Raw genomic sequence first — 17,229 nt, 5'->3', positions numbered from 1 at the left:
GAACAAAATTTTTTTCTTTGGATTGGTGTATGTTTATTTTACAATATATTTTTTTATTGATTTGTTTGAAATAAAACTTATTCATATTTGTATTAAATATTCAATCTGCCACAGAAGCCACGGTGGCTGCCACCAAATCAGTGTTGTTTTAACTTTACCTGATATAGTTTTTCTTTACTCTTTCTGTCCCTCTAGTTTGATATGAAAGCCTGTCAGGTTGACCTTACTGTGTTAGGAATTTTAGTGACAGAGTTTATTGAATAAAAGCTTACTCTAACCTTTTACCCAGCATTGATGCAAGGTTATGTCCTTTAAAATATGAGCATGTCAAACCCTCATTGTTTCTCCATCTTTTAATCATTACACAAGAGCTTAGTTCGCCTCGGTTCTAGGAACAAAATAAAATAATGAATTGCACAACTGATGGACAAATGCTGAAACTTGAACTTGAAAAATCTCATGGATATAACTGGTGAAAATGTTTCTGAGGAATGCCAGCATACACAATAAACACACATAACACCTTTATTGAATACAAAATGAAGAAATTTCTACTATTTATTGCATGTTCACAATTGTACTTGTTACAGAGCTTCCTTTATAATTCCTTTATAATTACGGTAAGGACACATGAAGAATTTTTTCTTACTTTTTTAGATAATTGTATGTTAACCATCCCCAAATTTCCATGCAGAGTCCCAGTGATGGGGTGGCTATTGCTACTGAGAGGCACCTGTGATGGACAGGTCAGCAGTCAATAACACCAAAGCACACTGGTAAAGCAACCATGAACACATATTTATACCTAATGACAATTTAGAGAGAGCAATTAACTTCCTGTAGTCATATTAGTTAGCGGAGGAAGGAAGCAGGAGATTTTTCTTAGATGATTTCTTAGATGATTACATCTCCTCACTGTAGTGGACAGAGTTATATACAGCACATTTTTTCTTGTAGTAAATAAATCCAGAAAGAAAGATAACCAAACCAAAGAGCAATCCACACAGCCCAACAACAATCTTAGTTTTTTCTCCTTCAGGAAGTGAGTTGTCTGAAACAGGGGGGAAAAAACAGAGGGTAAACATTCATATTGTGAATTATTTCCATGTCAAGTATCTGCATGACAATAACAAACTTACTCCAAACAATGATTCTTGGCTCCGACAGGGTGACGTGTTCAACCATGCAGCTGATTCTTTCTCCTGAAGTTGGTGTGTACTCAAGGTAAGAATGAAACTGGTAGTACAATTCTCCATCTGGGATGACATCGATGTTACTGACCCCTTCGGTCACTTCTTGGTCATTTCGCAGCCAGGTTATTTGGATTTGCTTTGGGTAAAAGTTATAGGCACTGCACACAAGCACAGCTGGATGTCGACCATCGGGCTGTTTCACTGATTTTATCCTCATGGTGGGCGTTGTTGACAGGTTTCCTAGAAAAAATTAATTATTATTTATGATTTTTTTCACATTATTTTTATATCTGTTTCAAGAATAACCCCTTGAGACGTATCGTCTAATATTCGATCGGGTCTTAACTTTTATTTTTTTTATATTGTCCATTGCATGATATCATGAACAAGTAAATGTGAACAAAAACATGAACATGTTCTAATGCACCTACACAGAAATTAACACAAAAGTTGATGACTATAATTGGAAAAGTAAAATGTAAAAATATAACAGCACCTTTGAAAGTTATGTTATGTGTTTGTCGCCAAATGAGAATGTATAACATCATAGTCTCAGTTCCAGTTGTCATATCAAGTAATATGTCAACTGTGTTCATATTGTTAAAAAGAAATGCTCTTACTGATGGTTTGAATAAATTTGATGTTCTCATTACACATCAGTTTCATTTCCACTAATCTTTGAATCTTATCATAAGGGTCTATGTTCCAGTCATGTGAAGCCGCAATTGAATAATCTGTGAATCCAATCCAGTTTCCTCTTGTACTGTTGTACTCCATCATCTTTTGCTTGTTAAAACTGGCTGTAAGTATGTATTCAATCTTGTCAAAGTTTGGACCATTGAATGAACAACATGCTTTGATTTGGTAAAAATCTTCATCTGAAAAAACTGCAGAGAAATGAGAGAAATCAGTGAATTTTAAATTAATTGTTCCCCACCCCCAAACAGCTAACTAAAACCTAAATAAAAATAAAAAGTATTAAACTTACCTTGACTTTCAAGAGATAAGAACAAAGTAAAAAGAAAACTGTAAGCGTTCATGTTTCCTCAAACTTTGTGAAGCACTGGTGTGCTTCACAGCTAGGAGGAAGTAAATTAAGTTATGCCACATACCAGCAAAAAAAAAAACAACAAAAAAAATCCCACATACCTGTTGTTGTTGTATCTTCAAAACAATAAAAGCTCCAGCAATGGTCATGTCAGGTTATTTCAACAAAAATCATTTTAATAAACAAGCAATGTTACTTTAATTAAAATGCCTTTCTAATATTTAGAATTTCACCTCAGTCTTTTAAAATCACTTTGTGCAGCGAAGCTTGCTAATGTTGTAACTAGTGAGTTTGATGTTTTGTTTCTGTTTTGTGCATCAGTTGGTCTTGTCTTCCTTTTCATTTGCTTCCATTCCTTTTCTGTTTTAAGTCCTGCTTTCTCTATTGAATCGTATGAAACTACTTAGTCAGCTGTTTTTGATGTTTAAAGCTCTTCTTGAATCCTCTTTATCTTTTTGCTCACAACAGTCGTAGTCATATGCATCATAAAAACACCAGTCAAATACAATATTTCCACTGATGTGATACATGGTATAATTTAACAGTCAGCAGTGTCCATAATGATGCCTATGTGCAGCTAATATTTAAGCTATGTAAAGTCCTACAGTATGCTCCATTTGTACTGAAAAGTTTAAAGTTTTGAGTTGGAAAACATAAAATCTTCTGGACATTGAGATTAGAACTGCAAGAAGGAAAGTCATTCCTCACCAAACAAAGTCTGTATGGTTGCTACATGTGTAAGTCACAGTAATCTACCCTTTATTCCCTTTAATTTCATAAATGGTGTTTCAATAAATCAGTCATTGTAGCTACAGTTTTTGAATTCATAAAATGGAAAGAAATATGTTTATATTAACTGGTATTGCAGTCGATCTACGTTCCCACCCTCATCTATAGTCATGAGCTTTGGGTCATGACCGAAAGAATGAGATCGCGGATACAAGCGGCCGAAGTGGGTTTTCTCTGTAGATTGTGTGGACTCTCCCTTAGATATATTGTGAGAAGCTTGGTCATCCCGGAGGGACTCAGAGTAGAGCTGCTGCTCCTTCACAATGAGAGGAGCCAGTTGAGGTGGCTCAGGCATCTGGTCAGGATGCCTCCTGGACGCCTCCCATCGGGAGGAGGCCCCGGGGAAGACCCAGGACACACTGGAGGGACTATGTTTCTTGGCTGGCCTGGGAATGCCTTGGGATTCCCCTGGAAGATTTGGGACAAGTAGCTGGGGAGAGGGAAGTCTGGGCCTCCCTTCTTAAGCTGCTACGCTTACCCAACCCCGGATAAGTGGAAGAAAATAGATGGATGGTATTGCTTGTAGTATTTAGTTTCTTCAGTAAAGCGGCAGTGTTATGTGTTTTCCAGCCGCATTTTATATCTTGTAGCACAATCAAGTAACTCTATGTTAACTTCAGTTTTTATAAAAAGGTTATATAAATCACATATGACTTAAAAGAAATTCGACTCTATAAGTTGACATCTTGAATTTGGGCCTCTATTGGTTTAAAAACACTCTTTCTGAAGCAACACCTCCAGAAAATATTAATAGCTTTGCTCCTATATTAACCCTTTTACCAGTTTTGCACTGAGAAGCAGCTTGTATAATCAGCTCAGCAGATGTGCAAATTCTACAAGGTGTCTGCTAATTTGTGCTGACTAGTCTGAATGAGCTGAGTGGGGGAGTGTTGAGGAAGGACTGTTCTGTGAGGCAGAAGCTCTGGGGAGAAGTTGTGTCTCGAAGGCACACCCAAATGTTTCACACTGTTGAATTGTTACCACTGGAGATTAAGGGATTTCTTAAACATGCATGAAAGAATCAAGGCAACACTCCAAGTATATTTTTGATGAGGGAATAACATTATGACACGACATAAAGCTAAAAAATGCTGATTATACATAATGCTGCCTCTTTAACTGCCACAATGAGGAAGCATCTACAGTAGTTTAGTTGGTGTGACCTCATTCCCACATCTGAGGTCCAATGTTTTAATGTAACTATATACTCAAAAAAGTATGAGAACAATTGAAGGTTCCTATTTTTGTAGTTTTGAGTTCCTGTTTCAACATATATTGTATGTTTTACTTGATTTTATCAGATCCTTTACTTGACCACAGCTCTATGCCACCTTAAAGCAGTCTGTGACACACAGCACTGATGTAAGGTTATGCCCTTTAAATATGAACATGTTCTAAAACTCATCAAAACTCTCATTGTTTCCGCATCTTTTTATCACTTCGTGACAGCCCCATAGATATAAATCTCATTGTGCCAGCCAACAGGAAGGGTTTTGCATTTGTCACTCACCAGGTGTTTGGTGAAAATATTTCTGGGGAATTCCAGCATACACATCAAAACACATTTTTCTTTTTTATGAATACAAAAAAAAAAAAAAATACTGCCAAACTGGTAAGGTGACCTTTCCTGTTTCATCCAGAGTTTACTCTGTTCTTAACAAAACACCATTGTTTATTATTTTTTTTTAGCTGTTATTAGATTCAGGGGTGTAACCTAGTTAAGTTACTCAACAGGTTATTGCTAGGTAACCAAACCGTGACTTAGTGAATGCCACCAACCTTAGGTTGAGCGGCTAAGTCTTTCCTCTGACTACATCCCCCAGAATGCTGTACAGTTCTGGATTGGAGTTCAGTGAAACTATTGAAAATTCTACCCGATGTATTATCTATTGATATTGATCATTTGTCTATATCAATATACATAGTTATTGATTTATTTCTCCTACATGTCTTGATTCTTTCTCTCTGTCGGCACAGCTGAATGAAATGAGCTTTGTGATAAAAACATTTAAGGAATACAGCAGTCAAACCACATGTAGAAAACAGGAATTTTTAATTTTTAATGATATCCTTGTTGAATAATAGTTACTGACAGGAAGCTGCAACTGATCAGACAAATACAGACACAACACAACCGCACTGTAGTGTTAAGGAAAGACATTTAAATAGAAGTGTCATTTTTCTAGTAGTAATTTAAGCTAACCTGAACATTTACAAGTCTGCTCTTGATACACCAACATAGCATAGGCAAAATGCCTGTATACAAAGCTTAAAAGTACATAAAGATTATTCCATGCAAATGAAGCCAAAAGGGAAGGTACTCTTTTATGTTATGCATTAACCAACAATGTCTGCGTTGTAACAATACTGGTTTCCTTTCACAAACAAGAAAGTTCCTGCAGCAATTCCAAGAAGCCCAAGAGTCAGGCCAAGTGCACAGAAGACGGATGGACCCATACTCATCTTCTCTGTTTCAACGTCTAAAGAAAAAGAGAACAGAGGAACAATATTTGAAACACAAGTAGAGACAATTTAAGTTTTGAAGCTACAGAAAAAAAGATTTTCTCACCCCAAAACCTGGTCTTAGGTTCCTCCAGGGCTTCATGTTCCACAGTGCAGCTGTAAATGTCTCCTTGCTTTGGAACAAAGTTCAGGTAGGAGAAGACATGAAACGCCCCTTCAGAGTTGGAAATAGTTTTGATGAAGGGATCTTCCACTGCCACCTGTTTGTCATTCCTGGTCCACCTGATGTTGATTGCAGGTGGGAAAAAGTTGTTGGCAAAACACACAAGGGTGTTCTCTACATCTTCAATCACTTCATCTTTGGAGTACATCATCACGTCTGGTGGGTCTAAGAAAGATAAATTGGGAAGTTATTAAGCTTGTTTAATGATTCTGAAGAAACTTTATTCAATAGTAACAAATTAAAGCTGAGGTTTACCTACCTTTAGTCCTTCTAACGTCTGGGTCCGGTTTCCATCGATGTATATCTTTCTTACACACGGTTCGGCATATTGCTGCATATTCACTTGTAGTGTATGTATATTTATATTTCATAGTTTCTATTTTGCTGTCCCAGACGCTAGCATTGTTTTTAAAATCTGCACAATACAATTTATCATCGTCTAATGTCACATAGAGCTCGGTGTCACTTGAGTCAAAGCAGCCATAGGTAAAACAAAGTTGGTGACTCCCTGTAATAAAGGAGATCAACAGTGAAAATTAACACAAAGAAGGTAAACACACTGTAAAGAAAGGTAGTAAAATTAGGTGAAATCAAGACGAAAAACGATGTTCTTCTCTACATATTTTAGCCTTAATATGTGGCTTCCCTTGGTTTTTTATCATTACATGTAAGTAATAAATGTTTTTTGGAATTTTTTTGTTTATAGATGTTATTTGAAAGTATAATAATTACTAAATAGAAAAACATTTAAAGTAAATTTCAATTCTGTTTACAGAAAATAATAAAAAAAAACATTATCCTGGCATTTTAACTGTTTTATTGGTTATCTTCAGTAAGCCTAAATTAAAATTAATGTACAACAAACAAGAACTAGTTGTAAAGCGCACTGGAAGGAAATATAAAATAACAGCATTATCAAAATAATACTGTACATCATAATATGTTGTTATATTTACTATATTTATTACCAAAATAACAATTTATAGTCACACTTTTCTCAAAAATTATTTTACAGTCCAACACCTTTGCAATTACTGTTTGCTCAGTAAAACTGTTTACATGTTTACTTTAAGTTTAATATATATTTTTTTACTTACTGAATTCTTCTAGCAACCACATCAGCCAGTGCTTATTGTAAAAACAACAAAACGTTTTTTTTTTTCTTACAGAGCAGAGCAGGTCAAGCAGCTCTATGCTGGTTACTTACCTGCAGCACAGACGAAACGTGCTCCAAAGAAAAGTAGGAGAAGTACGAAGCACAGATTGTTTGATCTCCGCTGGCGTCCCATCGTGACTCTCACTTGCTTTGCTCTAAACATGCAGTGAAAATGTGATTTCACCAGACGGACTCCGGTTCCTGCAGGTCTGAACTTCCTCATTCCTAAGGGCAAACTAAAATCCTTTGGCTGAGGAGAAAGCTGGGTCAACAAAAATCCCGTTAAACTGTACTGTAAAATGTCAAGAGTAATGTAATTGTTCCAAATGAAACTGTTTGTATTTCTGGGTAAGTTTAACAGCTAAAATGAACTGATTATTAAAATATATTTCTTGTTGATATTGAAATTGTTTTAGCCTCAAGTTTTATGAAGTTTGAAATTCTTTGTATATAGCTGACTATTATTCTGTCAGTACGAATGGAATGTAAAGTATTTTGACAAAGTATTTTTTGGAGAATTAGTACTATTTGTATAAACTAGATTAAGATACATTTTTAGCCCAACATTTGCACATAAAGTATTTAGGGTGTTAAGTATATTTATTGATAGATATTAGGTGTTGAAACCTATCGGTGCAGCTCTATTTGATCACAAGCTTTAAAACATTTTGATTCATTTGTTGCTTTTCGTTCCTTCGTTACTTTTAATATTCAGAGTTTTTGTATCCTGTACTGTAGCTACTTTTATATATTTTAGTTCTAATTCTGTTTGTTGTGTTTATCTGATTTTTTTTCTCTACACACCGTTTAGTTTTATTGCTAAAAAACAATTTGCTCTGCCTGGTTCCTGTTTTTTGTGGATCATTCTCGTGTTGTGTTATGTTCTGTTTTGTGTTTCCCATTTTCTGATTTCTGTGGTTCTCTTAGCCTGGTTTTAAATGGTCCCCTTCGTACAGACAAGCTGGGATCTGGGCTGTTGAGAAGTGATTGCTTGCTAGAGGCATGAACTGTGTTGAAGTTTTAAGTTTTACCCAACTGTTAACATTTGTCATATGACATCTCGTACGCCAATTTAATGCCATGAAGTTTACAGGAAATTGGACTTCCCTGTTGTGGCATTGCTAAGATCCTCCTCCTGGCTCTGATTGGTTGTGTTTAGGAGAACTGGGACTAGCTCAATCTTTTCACAGATTATTTGTCTTATATTACACTGTTATCACAAAGTCACAGTTTTAACAATATGCAAAACAAAAATAATTTTTTTTTTGTAAAAAATACATACTGCAGCTTTAATTAATCCACTTTGTTATAGAACTGCCATTGTCTTGTCTTTTGATCATCCTATAACCCAACATTACATAAAAAATTTCTGATACAGCAAACCTAACCCAAACTGGGTCAGTCAAACCTATTGATTTATTCTGGAGTTGGTCTCCCTGTGTGGTTCTGATCCGATGCAGTGATAAATAACCCCCCAAAACCTGGTCTTACCTCGTCTGATTATTCTATAAGGTCAACATGATTTGATAAAATACACTTGCTTTTGTAGTCTGACAAGCTTATACAAAGTTTTTCTTGACTATAGTGTATTATACTTTATTTAAGCCACTGTATGTATTTTAGTCATTCCTGATTTGTAGATCACATTTAATGATTTGTTTAAAATAGATTTGTCTGGAATTTTGTTTTCTGAGTCATTCTTGTCTCAATATCTCAGATCATCGAAGCATCACAGTGTTGTTTATAGTGTTGGCCATACAGTCTTTTCTTCACAATAATTTATTATGAGAATAAACAAGTGAACAATTTCTTCACATTTTTTGCATTGTGGACTTGAAAGCAGTTTTTAGAAGCACAGCTTTTATAACAGTGGTGATGTACTGATTACTATACTAGATGTTTCCATTCATCCATTTTATCCATGTAGGGCTCCAGCTATGGGGTGACTATGACCATTGGTTGCTGGTGAATTGTCATACCTATGGATAATTTAGAGAGCAAATAATCTTCCACAGTTTTTAGAGTGAAAGAGAAAGCTGGAGCATGAAAGTGAGAACCAGTAAACTTCATGCAGGAATTGAATCAAGCACCTTTTTCCTGCAAGGCAATAGTGGTACAAATTGTGCTACAGTGCCGTTCAATAAGTCATATGGAAAAACCCAAAACAAAATGTATCTTAACCATGTCCAGCTATAAAAAAGTCAAAAAAGCACCACACAAATGACAAATGTCTGCTAGTGACTATAAGAAATGAAAAAATTGCACACTATTCCCTAGAATTAAAATTGAACTACAAAGGCTTAGATACATTCTCAGGTTCAATAAGTAGAGCATCTTGGAGGACCTGAGGGTGTTTTTAATTTGTTTTTGTTAGTTCTACTAACAGGCAATCCAGGAATGACCTCCACAGGAACCAGAACTCATTCTGTTAAAGGAAAGACAAATTTCATTAATAATAGAAGTACCGTACCATGTTAGGTTTTTATGAAGTTTATATTTTCTGACATTTTTACATTTCCTCACCTTGGTGGACAGAGTTATATAAAGCATACTTTTTCTTGTGGTAAATAAATCCAGAGATAAAGATAACCAAACCAATTATCAATCCGCACAGTCCAACAACAATCGTAGTTTTTTCTCCTTCAGGAAGGGAGTTGTCTGAAACAGGGAAAAAAACCCAAATAGGGCAAACATTCATATTGTGAATTATTTCCATGTCAAGTATCTGCATGACAATAACAAACTTACTCCAAACAATGATTCTTGGCTCCGACAGGGTGACGTGTTCAACCATGCAGCTGATTCTTTCTCCTGAAGTTGGTGTGTACTCAAGGTAAGAATGAAACTGGTAGTACAATTCTCCATCTGGGATGACATCGATGTTACTGACCCCTTCGGTCACTTCTTGGTCATTTCGCAGCCAGGTTATTTGGATTTGCTTTGGGTAAAAGTTATAGGCACTGCACACAAGCACAGCTGGATGTCGACCATCGGGCTGTTTCACTGATTTTATCCTCATGGTGGGCGTTGTTGACAGGTTTCCTAGAAAAAATTAATTATTATTTATGATTTCTTTCACATTAGGCCTTAACTTTCATTTTTCTATAGTGTTCAATGTGGTGCATGATATCATAGACAAGTGTTTGTGAACATAGAAACATTTTCTCATAAATCTACACAGAAATTGACACAAAAGTTAATGAATCCTTAGTAAAAATTAAAATATTTTTTTTAACCTGATGTCATGTAGAAATATAAACATATTTGTTAAAGTACAAAAAGTTCTTCTGTATATCGTCATTAAATGAGGATGCATAATATGACAGTCTCAGCCCTATATTGGCATATAAAGTAAAACTAAAAACAAGCTTCATATTGTTAAAAAGAATTGCTCTTACTGATGGTTTGTATGAATGCTCGGTTATCGAAACACATTAGTTTAATTTCCATTGCTCTTTCAAGGCGGTCCAAAGGGTCTTTGTTCCAGAACGTTGAAGCCACAATTGAATAATCTGTGAATCCAATCCAGTTTCCTCTTGTGCTGTTGTACTCCAACATCTTTTGCTTGTTAAAACTGGCTGTAAGTATGTATTCAATCTTGTCGAAGTTTGGACCATTGAATGAACAACATGCTTTGACTTGGTAAAAATCTTCATCTGAAAAAACTGCTGAAAAATAAGAGAAATAATTTTTCATTTGTTTAAATTAACTATTCCAAACAATCTCTAAATAAAAAGTGAAAGGTTAAATTCTTCAAACTCACCTGGATTTCCAAGCGATACAAACAAGGTAAAAAGAAAATTGTAAGCATTCATGTTTCCTCAGCAGTAAAACGCGACAGGGGCAGACCTTCACTGGTGTGCAAAGGTTATTTGATTCACAGCTAAGAGGAAGTAAATGTAGTTATGCCCTATACACAAACAACATATGCCACACTTATACCACATACACACATAAACGAAAAACACACACACATACATGCCCACGCCCGCACGCCCACCGCCACGCACACACATACAGTACAGACCAAAAGTTTGGACACATTTTTTAATTCAATGAGTTTCCTTTATTTTCATGACTATTGACATTGTAGATTCACACTGAAGGCATCAAAACTATGAATAACACATGTGGAAATATGCACTAAAAAAAAAAGTGCAAAACAACTGAAAATACCCCTTATATTCTAGTTTCTTCAAAGTAGCAACCTTTTGCTGTGATTACTGCTTTGCACACACTCTGCATTTTCTTGATGAGCTTCAAGAGGTAGTCACCTGAAATGGTTTTCACTTCATAGGTGAGCCCTGTCAGGTTAATAAGTGGGATTTCTTGCCTTATAAATAGTCATAAAAATAAAGAAAACCCATTGAATTAGAAGGTGTGTCCAAACTTTTGGTCTGTACTGTATATATCTATATTATATCTATATATATATGTAAATTGTAACTTTGTTTTACATTCCAGACAATAAAAGCTGCATATATGGTTATAACAACTCCTAATCAGACAGTTTGAGAAAACAACACTTTTAGTGTATATCCAATTTTAGTTTAATCAAAAATGCCTTCCTAATATTTTGAATTTCACCTCAGTCTATAAAAATCACTTTGTGAAGTGAAACATGCTAATATCATACCTAGTAAGTTTGCTAATGTCTTGTGTTTTCTGCTTCAGCTAGTCTTATCTCCGTTTTAGTTTACTTCCATTTCTTTTCTGTTTTAAGTCCTGCTTCCTTTATTGAATCTTTAGTATGAAACTAATTAGTTAGCTTTTTTGGTGTTTAATCTCTTCTTGAATCCTGCATCTCCTGACAGTTGTGCTGATACCAGTTATAGTCATGTGCTTCATAAAAAAACACCAGCCATATACGTACAACAAGTACTATGATGCAAGCACTATATTGAGGAAGTCTCTAATAGTTGCATTGTGACATCTCAGGCCATATGTTCCAGGTTTGATGCACTAATCACGGTAAGAAAACAATTGTATCATATGTACCTCGAGTTCCTCTATTTATGGTTTGGAATCAAACTTCCTGTTTCACACCCTACTTCCTTTATATCTGTTCCTTTTCTTGGCTGCCTTTTATTATATGTGTCACTTGACTTTGTTTGATTCTATACTTGTATACAGCTACATGTCACCCTCCAGCAATATGAAATAAGGCTTATCTGCTAGGAAAAAGATAATTAAGACTCACCAAACCTAACACAATGTTGGCAAGAAATTAAAAGGATCAACACACACACTTTTAAGATCTAAGATAGAAATTGTATCAGGGGGAGTAAATGTGATATTCTTGAACTAAATATTTCTTTTTCATTAGTGTGAGAATGTTTATTACCCAATAAAAGCTTTATCAATTTACCAAAATGATCCATTCAATCAGAAACAAACCAATAAAAATGCAGGGATTTAATATCTGTGTGAAGCATACAGGAACAGATCCGAATGGCAAAAAAGGTATCACTGTTTTCATCACTGAATTCAGAAAACATAAAGGCTATTTGTTTATCTGAAAGTCAGAATAACTCAACATGAATGTTACATTCTAACATGGTGATTCTAAAAATTAACAAAACATTTTATCTTACACAACAGGCACTCAATCAACATTCTCTCTGCTGATCTCCTAAACTGAGGAAAGGTCTTCATTTATAATTTATGAATCGGAGCAAACACATAAAAGGATCATACAATTATAGCATTAAAAGTGATTCCTCATATTCTTCTCCTATTCCCTTTACCTAAAGTTAAAAGGTTGTTTTTCTTTCTGAACCACCAATCCAATACAAAAATGAATACAGAAAACGAAAAATCATCTACTAGATTAAATGCTTTCATAAATAACATCACATGCCTCTGAGGCATTCATTGGGCCATAGCAACTTCAACAGATTCATTTCTGTTATTTTATGTAATGAACTGGACCTAACTCCATTCCTGTTTTTTTCTAAAAATCACTTTTTGAGTTTTAACAAAAAAAACCTGGTTATTTCCAGTCTCTCAAAATGTCACCAGCTACCTTCCCATTTTACCACCGGCTCACTTGTTCCTGCAAATCATATACTCTTTCAAAGTACAACGAATCCTGGGTTGCCATGTTGTTCTGTCAGATGTTCCGGTAATCTAGCTTTGTTTTATTTTTTCTTGTATTAGTTCATCCTTACCCTTAGTATTTCTCCTTTTAGTTAAAGCTTTTCAGGTTTTCAGTATGACTTGTTTGTGTTAGCCGTCAAAGTGATAGATTTTATTAAATAAAAGCTCAAGAGTTTGCATTATGTTTTCATTAGGCAGTGAAGATTTAGAAAAAAATATTGTATTAGTTTAATCCCAAATAACTCAGGCATGGTAACATTTACAAAAGTGGTTCCACACTAAATACTGAATTTAATGCATCAAAGGAACAACTTTAGCACATTGGCCACTCAGTTTAAAAACACTTTCCACACACACTAATGTTTTACAGTACACACATACACTTATTGAACGACTTTCTTTTCAACCTAAAGCTATAAAAATGAAAAAAAAAAACTTGAATATTGGCTAACTCCTATTTTCATATGAATAAAGAATGGCTCAGAAAACATTAGTTGCTAACAGTTAAAGGTCCCAAGTGATTTAAAAAAAAGAGGAATCCTGGATGAAAAACCTTTTTGCAAAGCCTGACAGTACCTACATTTTGTTACACGTAAACAAAGTCAAAAGGGAAGCTACTCTTTTATGCTATGCATTAGGCAGCAAATTCTGGGGCGTTACAATACTGGTTTCCTTTCACTAACAAGAAAGTTCCTGCACCGACTCCAAGAAGCCCAAGAGTCAGGCCAAGTGCACAGAAAATGGTTGGACCCATACTCATCTCTTCCATTTCAACATCTAAAGAAAAAGAGAACAGGGGAAAAAATATTTGAAATTCAAACTAAAACACAAGTAGAGACAATTTAAGTTTAGAAGCTACAGAAAAAAAGACTTTCTCACCCCAAAACCTGGTCTTAGGTTCCTGCAGGGCTTCATGTTCCACAGTGCAGCTGTAAATGTCTCCTTGCTTTGGAACAAAGTTCAGGTAGGAGAAGACATGAAACGTCCCTTCAGAGTTGGAAATAGTTTTGATGAAGGGATCTTCCACTGCCACCTGTTTGTCATTCTTGGTCCACCTGATGTTGATTGCAGGTGGGAAAAAGTTCTTGGCAAAACACATAAGACTGTTCTCTACATCTTCAATCACTTCATCTTTGGTGTAAATAATCACTTCTGGTGGATCTAAAAAAGTAAATTGGGAAGTTATTTCTTACATGCTTGATTTATGACTGCTGAATAATTAAAGCTGAGGTTTACCTACCTCTAGTCCTTCTAATGTCTGGATCCGGTGTCCATCGTTGTATATCTTTTATACACACGCCTTGGCATATTTCTCTGTACTTGTATGCATTTACATTGTATAGTTCTTGATATTTTGTTGTCTCAGACACTGGTGTGGTTTTTAAAGTCTACATAATACAATTCATTGTCGTCCAATGTCACATAGAGCTGTGTGTCATTTGAGTCATAGCATCCATAGGTAAAACAAAGTTGATGACCTCCTGCAACAAAAAGAGTTAAACAGTGAAAATTAACATTTAACAATAGGTAAATAAGTCAAGCAGCTCTATGCTGGTTACTTACCTGAAGCACAGACAAAACGTGCTCCAAAGAAAAGTAGGAGAAGTACGAAGCACAGATTATTTAATCTCCAGTGGCGTCCCATATTGACTCAATCGCTTTGCTCTAAACATGCAGTGAAAATGTGATTTCACCAGACGGACTCAGGTTCCTGCAGACAAGAGCTTCCTCATTCCTGAGTGCAAACTAAACACTTTTGGCTGAGGAGGAAGCTGGGTCAGTTGTTGAGAGTACTGTTATAGTTGTTCCAACTGTATTTCTGGGTAATTCATGCAGCCTCTACACTGATTATTAAAATATAAATTAAGTTTCATGTTGACAAAGAAATTCTTTTAGCATCAAGTTTTCATAAATTTGGAAATTTTCATACAAGTACCTGACTTATAACAGAATTTGAAATGTTTTGTTTGTTTTTTTGTAAAGTGCATTAAGATGGTATTTTTAGGGATTTTATATGAAATCAATAAACTAGATTAAACTGAATTATTTAGTCCAACATCATGACACACTATGCTTTGATAGAAATTAGCTGTTCAACCTTGCAGTGCAGCTTTATTTTCTCACAGGATTTAAGACCTTTTGATTTATTTCTTGCTTTGTCTCTCTTTCATATTTAGCTTATTCATTACATTTAATATTCCTACTTCTTGCATCTAGTACTTAATGTATTTGTAATGGACCTTTAGTTCCTTTTATATGTTTAAAAGACTTTGCTTTCACCTAAGGTGGGGTGGGGGGAGGGAATTACGTAAAATCAACTTTTTTGAGTTTTACATCATGTTATATCATCATGTTGCTTTGATTCTTTCATGTTAAATTACAAAATCAAATTTTTTTAAAGTCGTATTATATATATACAATTAAACAACTAAACAACACAGTTACTTGATTGTGCTATAAAATGGCACTATGTGCCTGGAAAAGCCACATAGATGCTGCCCTGTTGTCTATTACATATAATCTGTTAATAAATGGAACTCCTCTGCTTTCTCCCAGTGCTTCCAGTACTAACTGCAGAAATATATTTTTAAAGGCTAGATAGAGGAGACACATGCTCAGGAACAGTTTGTAGTGAACAGTGAGCTAATGTCACAACAGCTGCAGGATGGTTTTACAGCCCCCTCTCACTCGCTTTCTCTCTTACGTTCACTCACAGGCAGTCAGCTGCTGATATTTTATGAGGAGAGCACATTATGTTTGTGTGTGAAACTGCAGCACACAGGGAGTGAGAAGCAAGGTGACTCTGTTTCATGGATCATTTTAGTTTACGATAACACAGAAACATAAACTTTGTCATAACAAAAACCCCCCACAAGATTTACATGCTGCTAAATCAACAACTGCACATGTTAATGGCAGGAGGTGAGAAAAAGAGATAATTAATTCCTCTTGACACCTGCAGGTATGTTACCAGAAATACTTATACTGAAAGAGCATCAGCTTTTCTAAGTAAAGCATCTTTATCACAGCTACCATTTGAAAACAAAAGCATTACTAACCTGTGTACAGAAGAAAAAATGTTTTTTTTTTTTACTATGTAGTGGAATAGAAACATATTTCTTCTTATGAATCAGTAACATTCATAGTTGCAGAGATCCATGAAAAGAGGAGCTCACAGCAAGGTGCTTCATAGAAATCTTCACCATGTTTTCCAATTTGATGTTACAGTATGTAACAATGATGTGTATTGTATATACACATACAATGCACACAAATACACCCCCCCCACACACATGCCCACACCCCCATATATATATATATATATATATATATATATATATATATATATATATATATATTGGTATTTAATACCAATCATCATAAGATGATTGGTATTAAATACCAATTATCTTATTTAGAGAAATCCCGTCGTTTTTATTTTTCTTTTCTTGGGCAGCTGTGATGGTGGGGACCACAGCTGCCCACCCTCACAGCTGTGGTGTGTGTTTCTAGTAACGTTTTGGTTTCACTTTGTTCTAAAAAGACGAACAGTAAAAAATATTTCTTTCTATAAAATGCCATATCTAACACAAAGGGAATAAGTCTTATATACCGCTTTGTATGGTGCATTATGCGGTGAAATAATGACCACAAATCTAAACACTTTTTTTTTTCAGAAAACCACACAACGAATCTGTAAATCTGGTTCTTGATGTGGAAACATATCTTAAAAACAAAAAAAAGAACAACTGGATAAAATGGTTCTTATTCTGCATTAATACCAATCTTGGTTTACGAAGAAGTAGAAACAGGGAAAAGTGCATTTTATCATTGGCTCTGTATGATTTTCAGACACACAGCTCCACACAAACACATGGCAGGACTTACAAAGTCGCCGTCAGCACACAAACGTGGAGCATCTGGTGTTTTCCACGAGGTTTCTCTGCCAAATGTGAACTTTCTAGCGACAGAGGCGCTGCCCCAGATTCAACAGCTGCTCAGCAGATTTTCAGGACTAACTAAACATATCATAATTGATCAAAAATAAAACCACTTTAATTTGAATTAAAAAACTGTATCATCAGTCCTGTGCTACACACAAACCTTAACCAATGTGAGCTCAATGCACACATGCAGTGATTTTCACCATCAAAGAGATTTCTCTTTACCTGTGTGCTTCAAATGTTCCCATGGCTACCAAAGACACATTCACCTGATATGTCATACAAATATTTGGATGAGTTCAAACATCAATTTG

At 35.2% G+C, this 17,229-nt stretch overlaps 3 protein-coding genes and 1 pseudogene across 7 annotated transcripts in view; all 4 read right to left on the bottom strand.

The window, feature by feature from the left end:
• Nucleotides 1-17,229, bottom strand: part of LOC114159928 (cytoplasmic phosphatidylinositol transfer protein 1-like) — a 53,664-nt gene that overhangs the window by 26,838 nt on the left and 9,597 nt on the right. The gene's annotated exons all lie outside the window — the stretch shown is intronic.
• On the bottom strand, nucleotides 512-7,168 carry LOC114159930 (rano class II histocompatibility antigen, A beta chain-like). Of its 3 annotated transcripts, none has more exons than XM_028042204.1 (4): nucleotides 6,924-7,168; nucleotides 1,814-2,080; nucleotides 1,140-1,433; nucleotides 512-1,051 (listed from the first exon to the last, which is right to left on the bottom strand). In XM_028042204.1, exons 1-4 carry the CDS (start codon nucleotides 7,093-7,095, stop codon nucleotides 903-905), a joined length of 882 nt encoding a protein of 293 aa, XP_027898005.1. In that variant the 5' UTR covers nucleotides 7,096-7,168; the 3' UTR covers nucleotides 512-902. The 3 variants fall into 3 exon arrangements, with proteins under 3 accessions (XP_027898005.1, XP_027898007.1, XP_027898006.1); XM_028042206.1 differs by lacking the exon at nucleotides 6,924-7,168 and adding an exon at nucleotides 2,182-2,297; XM_028042205.1 differs by lacking the exons at nucleotides 512-1,051; nucleotides 1,140-1,433; nucleotides 1,814-2,080 and adding exons at nucleotides 5,065-5,510; nucleotides 5,600-5,881; nucleotides 5,976-6,224 and having other exon boundaries at nucleotides 6,924-7,110.
• Nucleotides 7,588-10,838, bottom strand: LOC114159932 (HLA class II histocompatibility antigen, DQ beta 1 chain-like). 3 transcript variants are annotated; one of them, XM_028042209.1, is made up of 5 exons: nucleotides 10,636-10,838; nucleotides 10,271-10,540; nucleotides 9,621-9,914; nucleotides 9,396-9,530; nucleotides 7,588-9,297 (listed from the first exon to the last, which is right to left on the bottom strand). In XM_028042209.1, the coding sequence occupies exons 1-5, from the start codon at nucleotides 10,685-10,687 to the stop codon at nucleotides 9,293-9,295; spliced, it is 756 nt and encodes a 251-aa protein (XP_027898010.1). In that variant the 5' UTR covers nucleotides 10,688-10,838; the 3' UTR covers nucleotides 7,588-9,292. The 3 variants fall into 3 exon arrangements, with proteins under 3 accessions (XP_027898010.1, XP_027898008.1, XP_027898009.1); XM_028042207.1 differs by having other exon boundaries at nucleotides 9,246-9,530; nucleotides 10,636-10,781; XM_028042208.1 differs by having other exon boundaries at nucleotides 9,246-9,530; nucleotides 10,271-10,537; nucleotides 10,636-10,781.
• Nucleotides 12,370-14,977, bottom strand: LOC114159933 (H-2 class II histocompatibility antigen, A-U alpha chain-like; annotated as a pseudogene).

Source organism: Xiphophorus couchianus, chromosome 16 (assembly GCF_001444195.1).
Source record: "Xiphophorus couchianus chromosome 16, X_couchianus-1.0, whole genome shotgun sequence".
In the NCBI taxonomy this organism is placed as follows: Eukaryota; Metazoa; Chordata; class Actinopteri; order Cyprinodontiformes; family Poeciliidae; genus Xiphophorus; species Xiphophorus couchianus.
Note: the sequence above shows the minus strand (reverse complement) of the source record. Positions and strands in the feature narration are given on the sequence as shown.

Excerpts from the sequence above, each read along its gene's own strand:
- LOC114159930 (XM_028042204.1), bottom strand. The coding sequence starts at position 7,095 with ATGAGGAAGTTCAGACCTGCAGGAACCGGAGTCCGTCTGGTGAAATCA. Across the intron at positions 2,081-6,923 it reads ACGTTTCGTCTGTGCTGCAG|TTTTTTCAGATGAAGATTTT; the intron begins GTAAGTAACCAG and ends ATTTCTCTGCAG. Across the intron at positions 1,434-1,813 it reads CAAATTTATTCAAACCATCA|GAAACCTGTCAACAACGCCC; the intron begins GTAAGAGCATTT and ends AATTTTTTCTAG.
- LOC114159932 (XM_028042207.1), bottom strand. The coding sequence starts at position 10,687 with ATGAATGCTTACAATTTTCTTTTTACCTTGTTTGTATCGCTTGGAAAT. Across the intron at positions 10,541-10,635 it reads TGTATCGCTTGGAAATCCAG|CAGTTTTTTCAGATGAAGAT; the intron begins GTGAGTTTGAAG and ends CTTATTTTTCAG. Across the intron at positions 9,531-9,620 it reads GCCAAGAATCATTGTTTGGA|ACAACTCCCTTCCTGAAGGA; the intron begins GTAAGTTTGTTA and ends TCCCTGTTTCAG.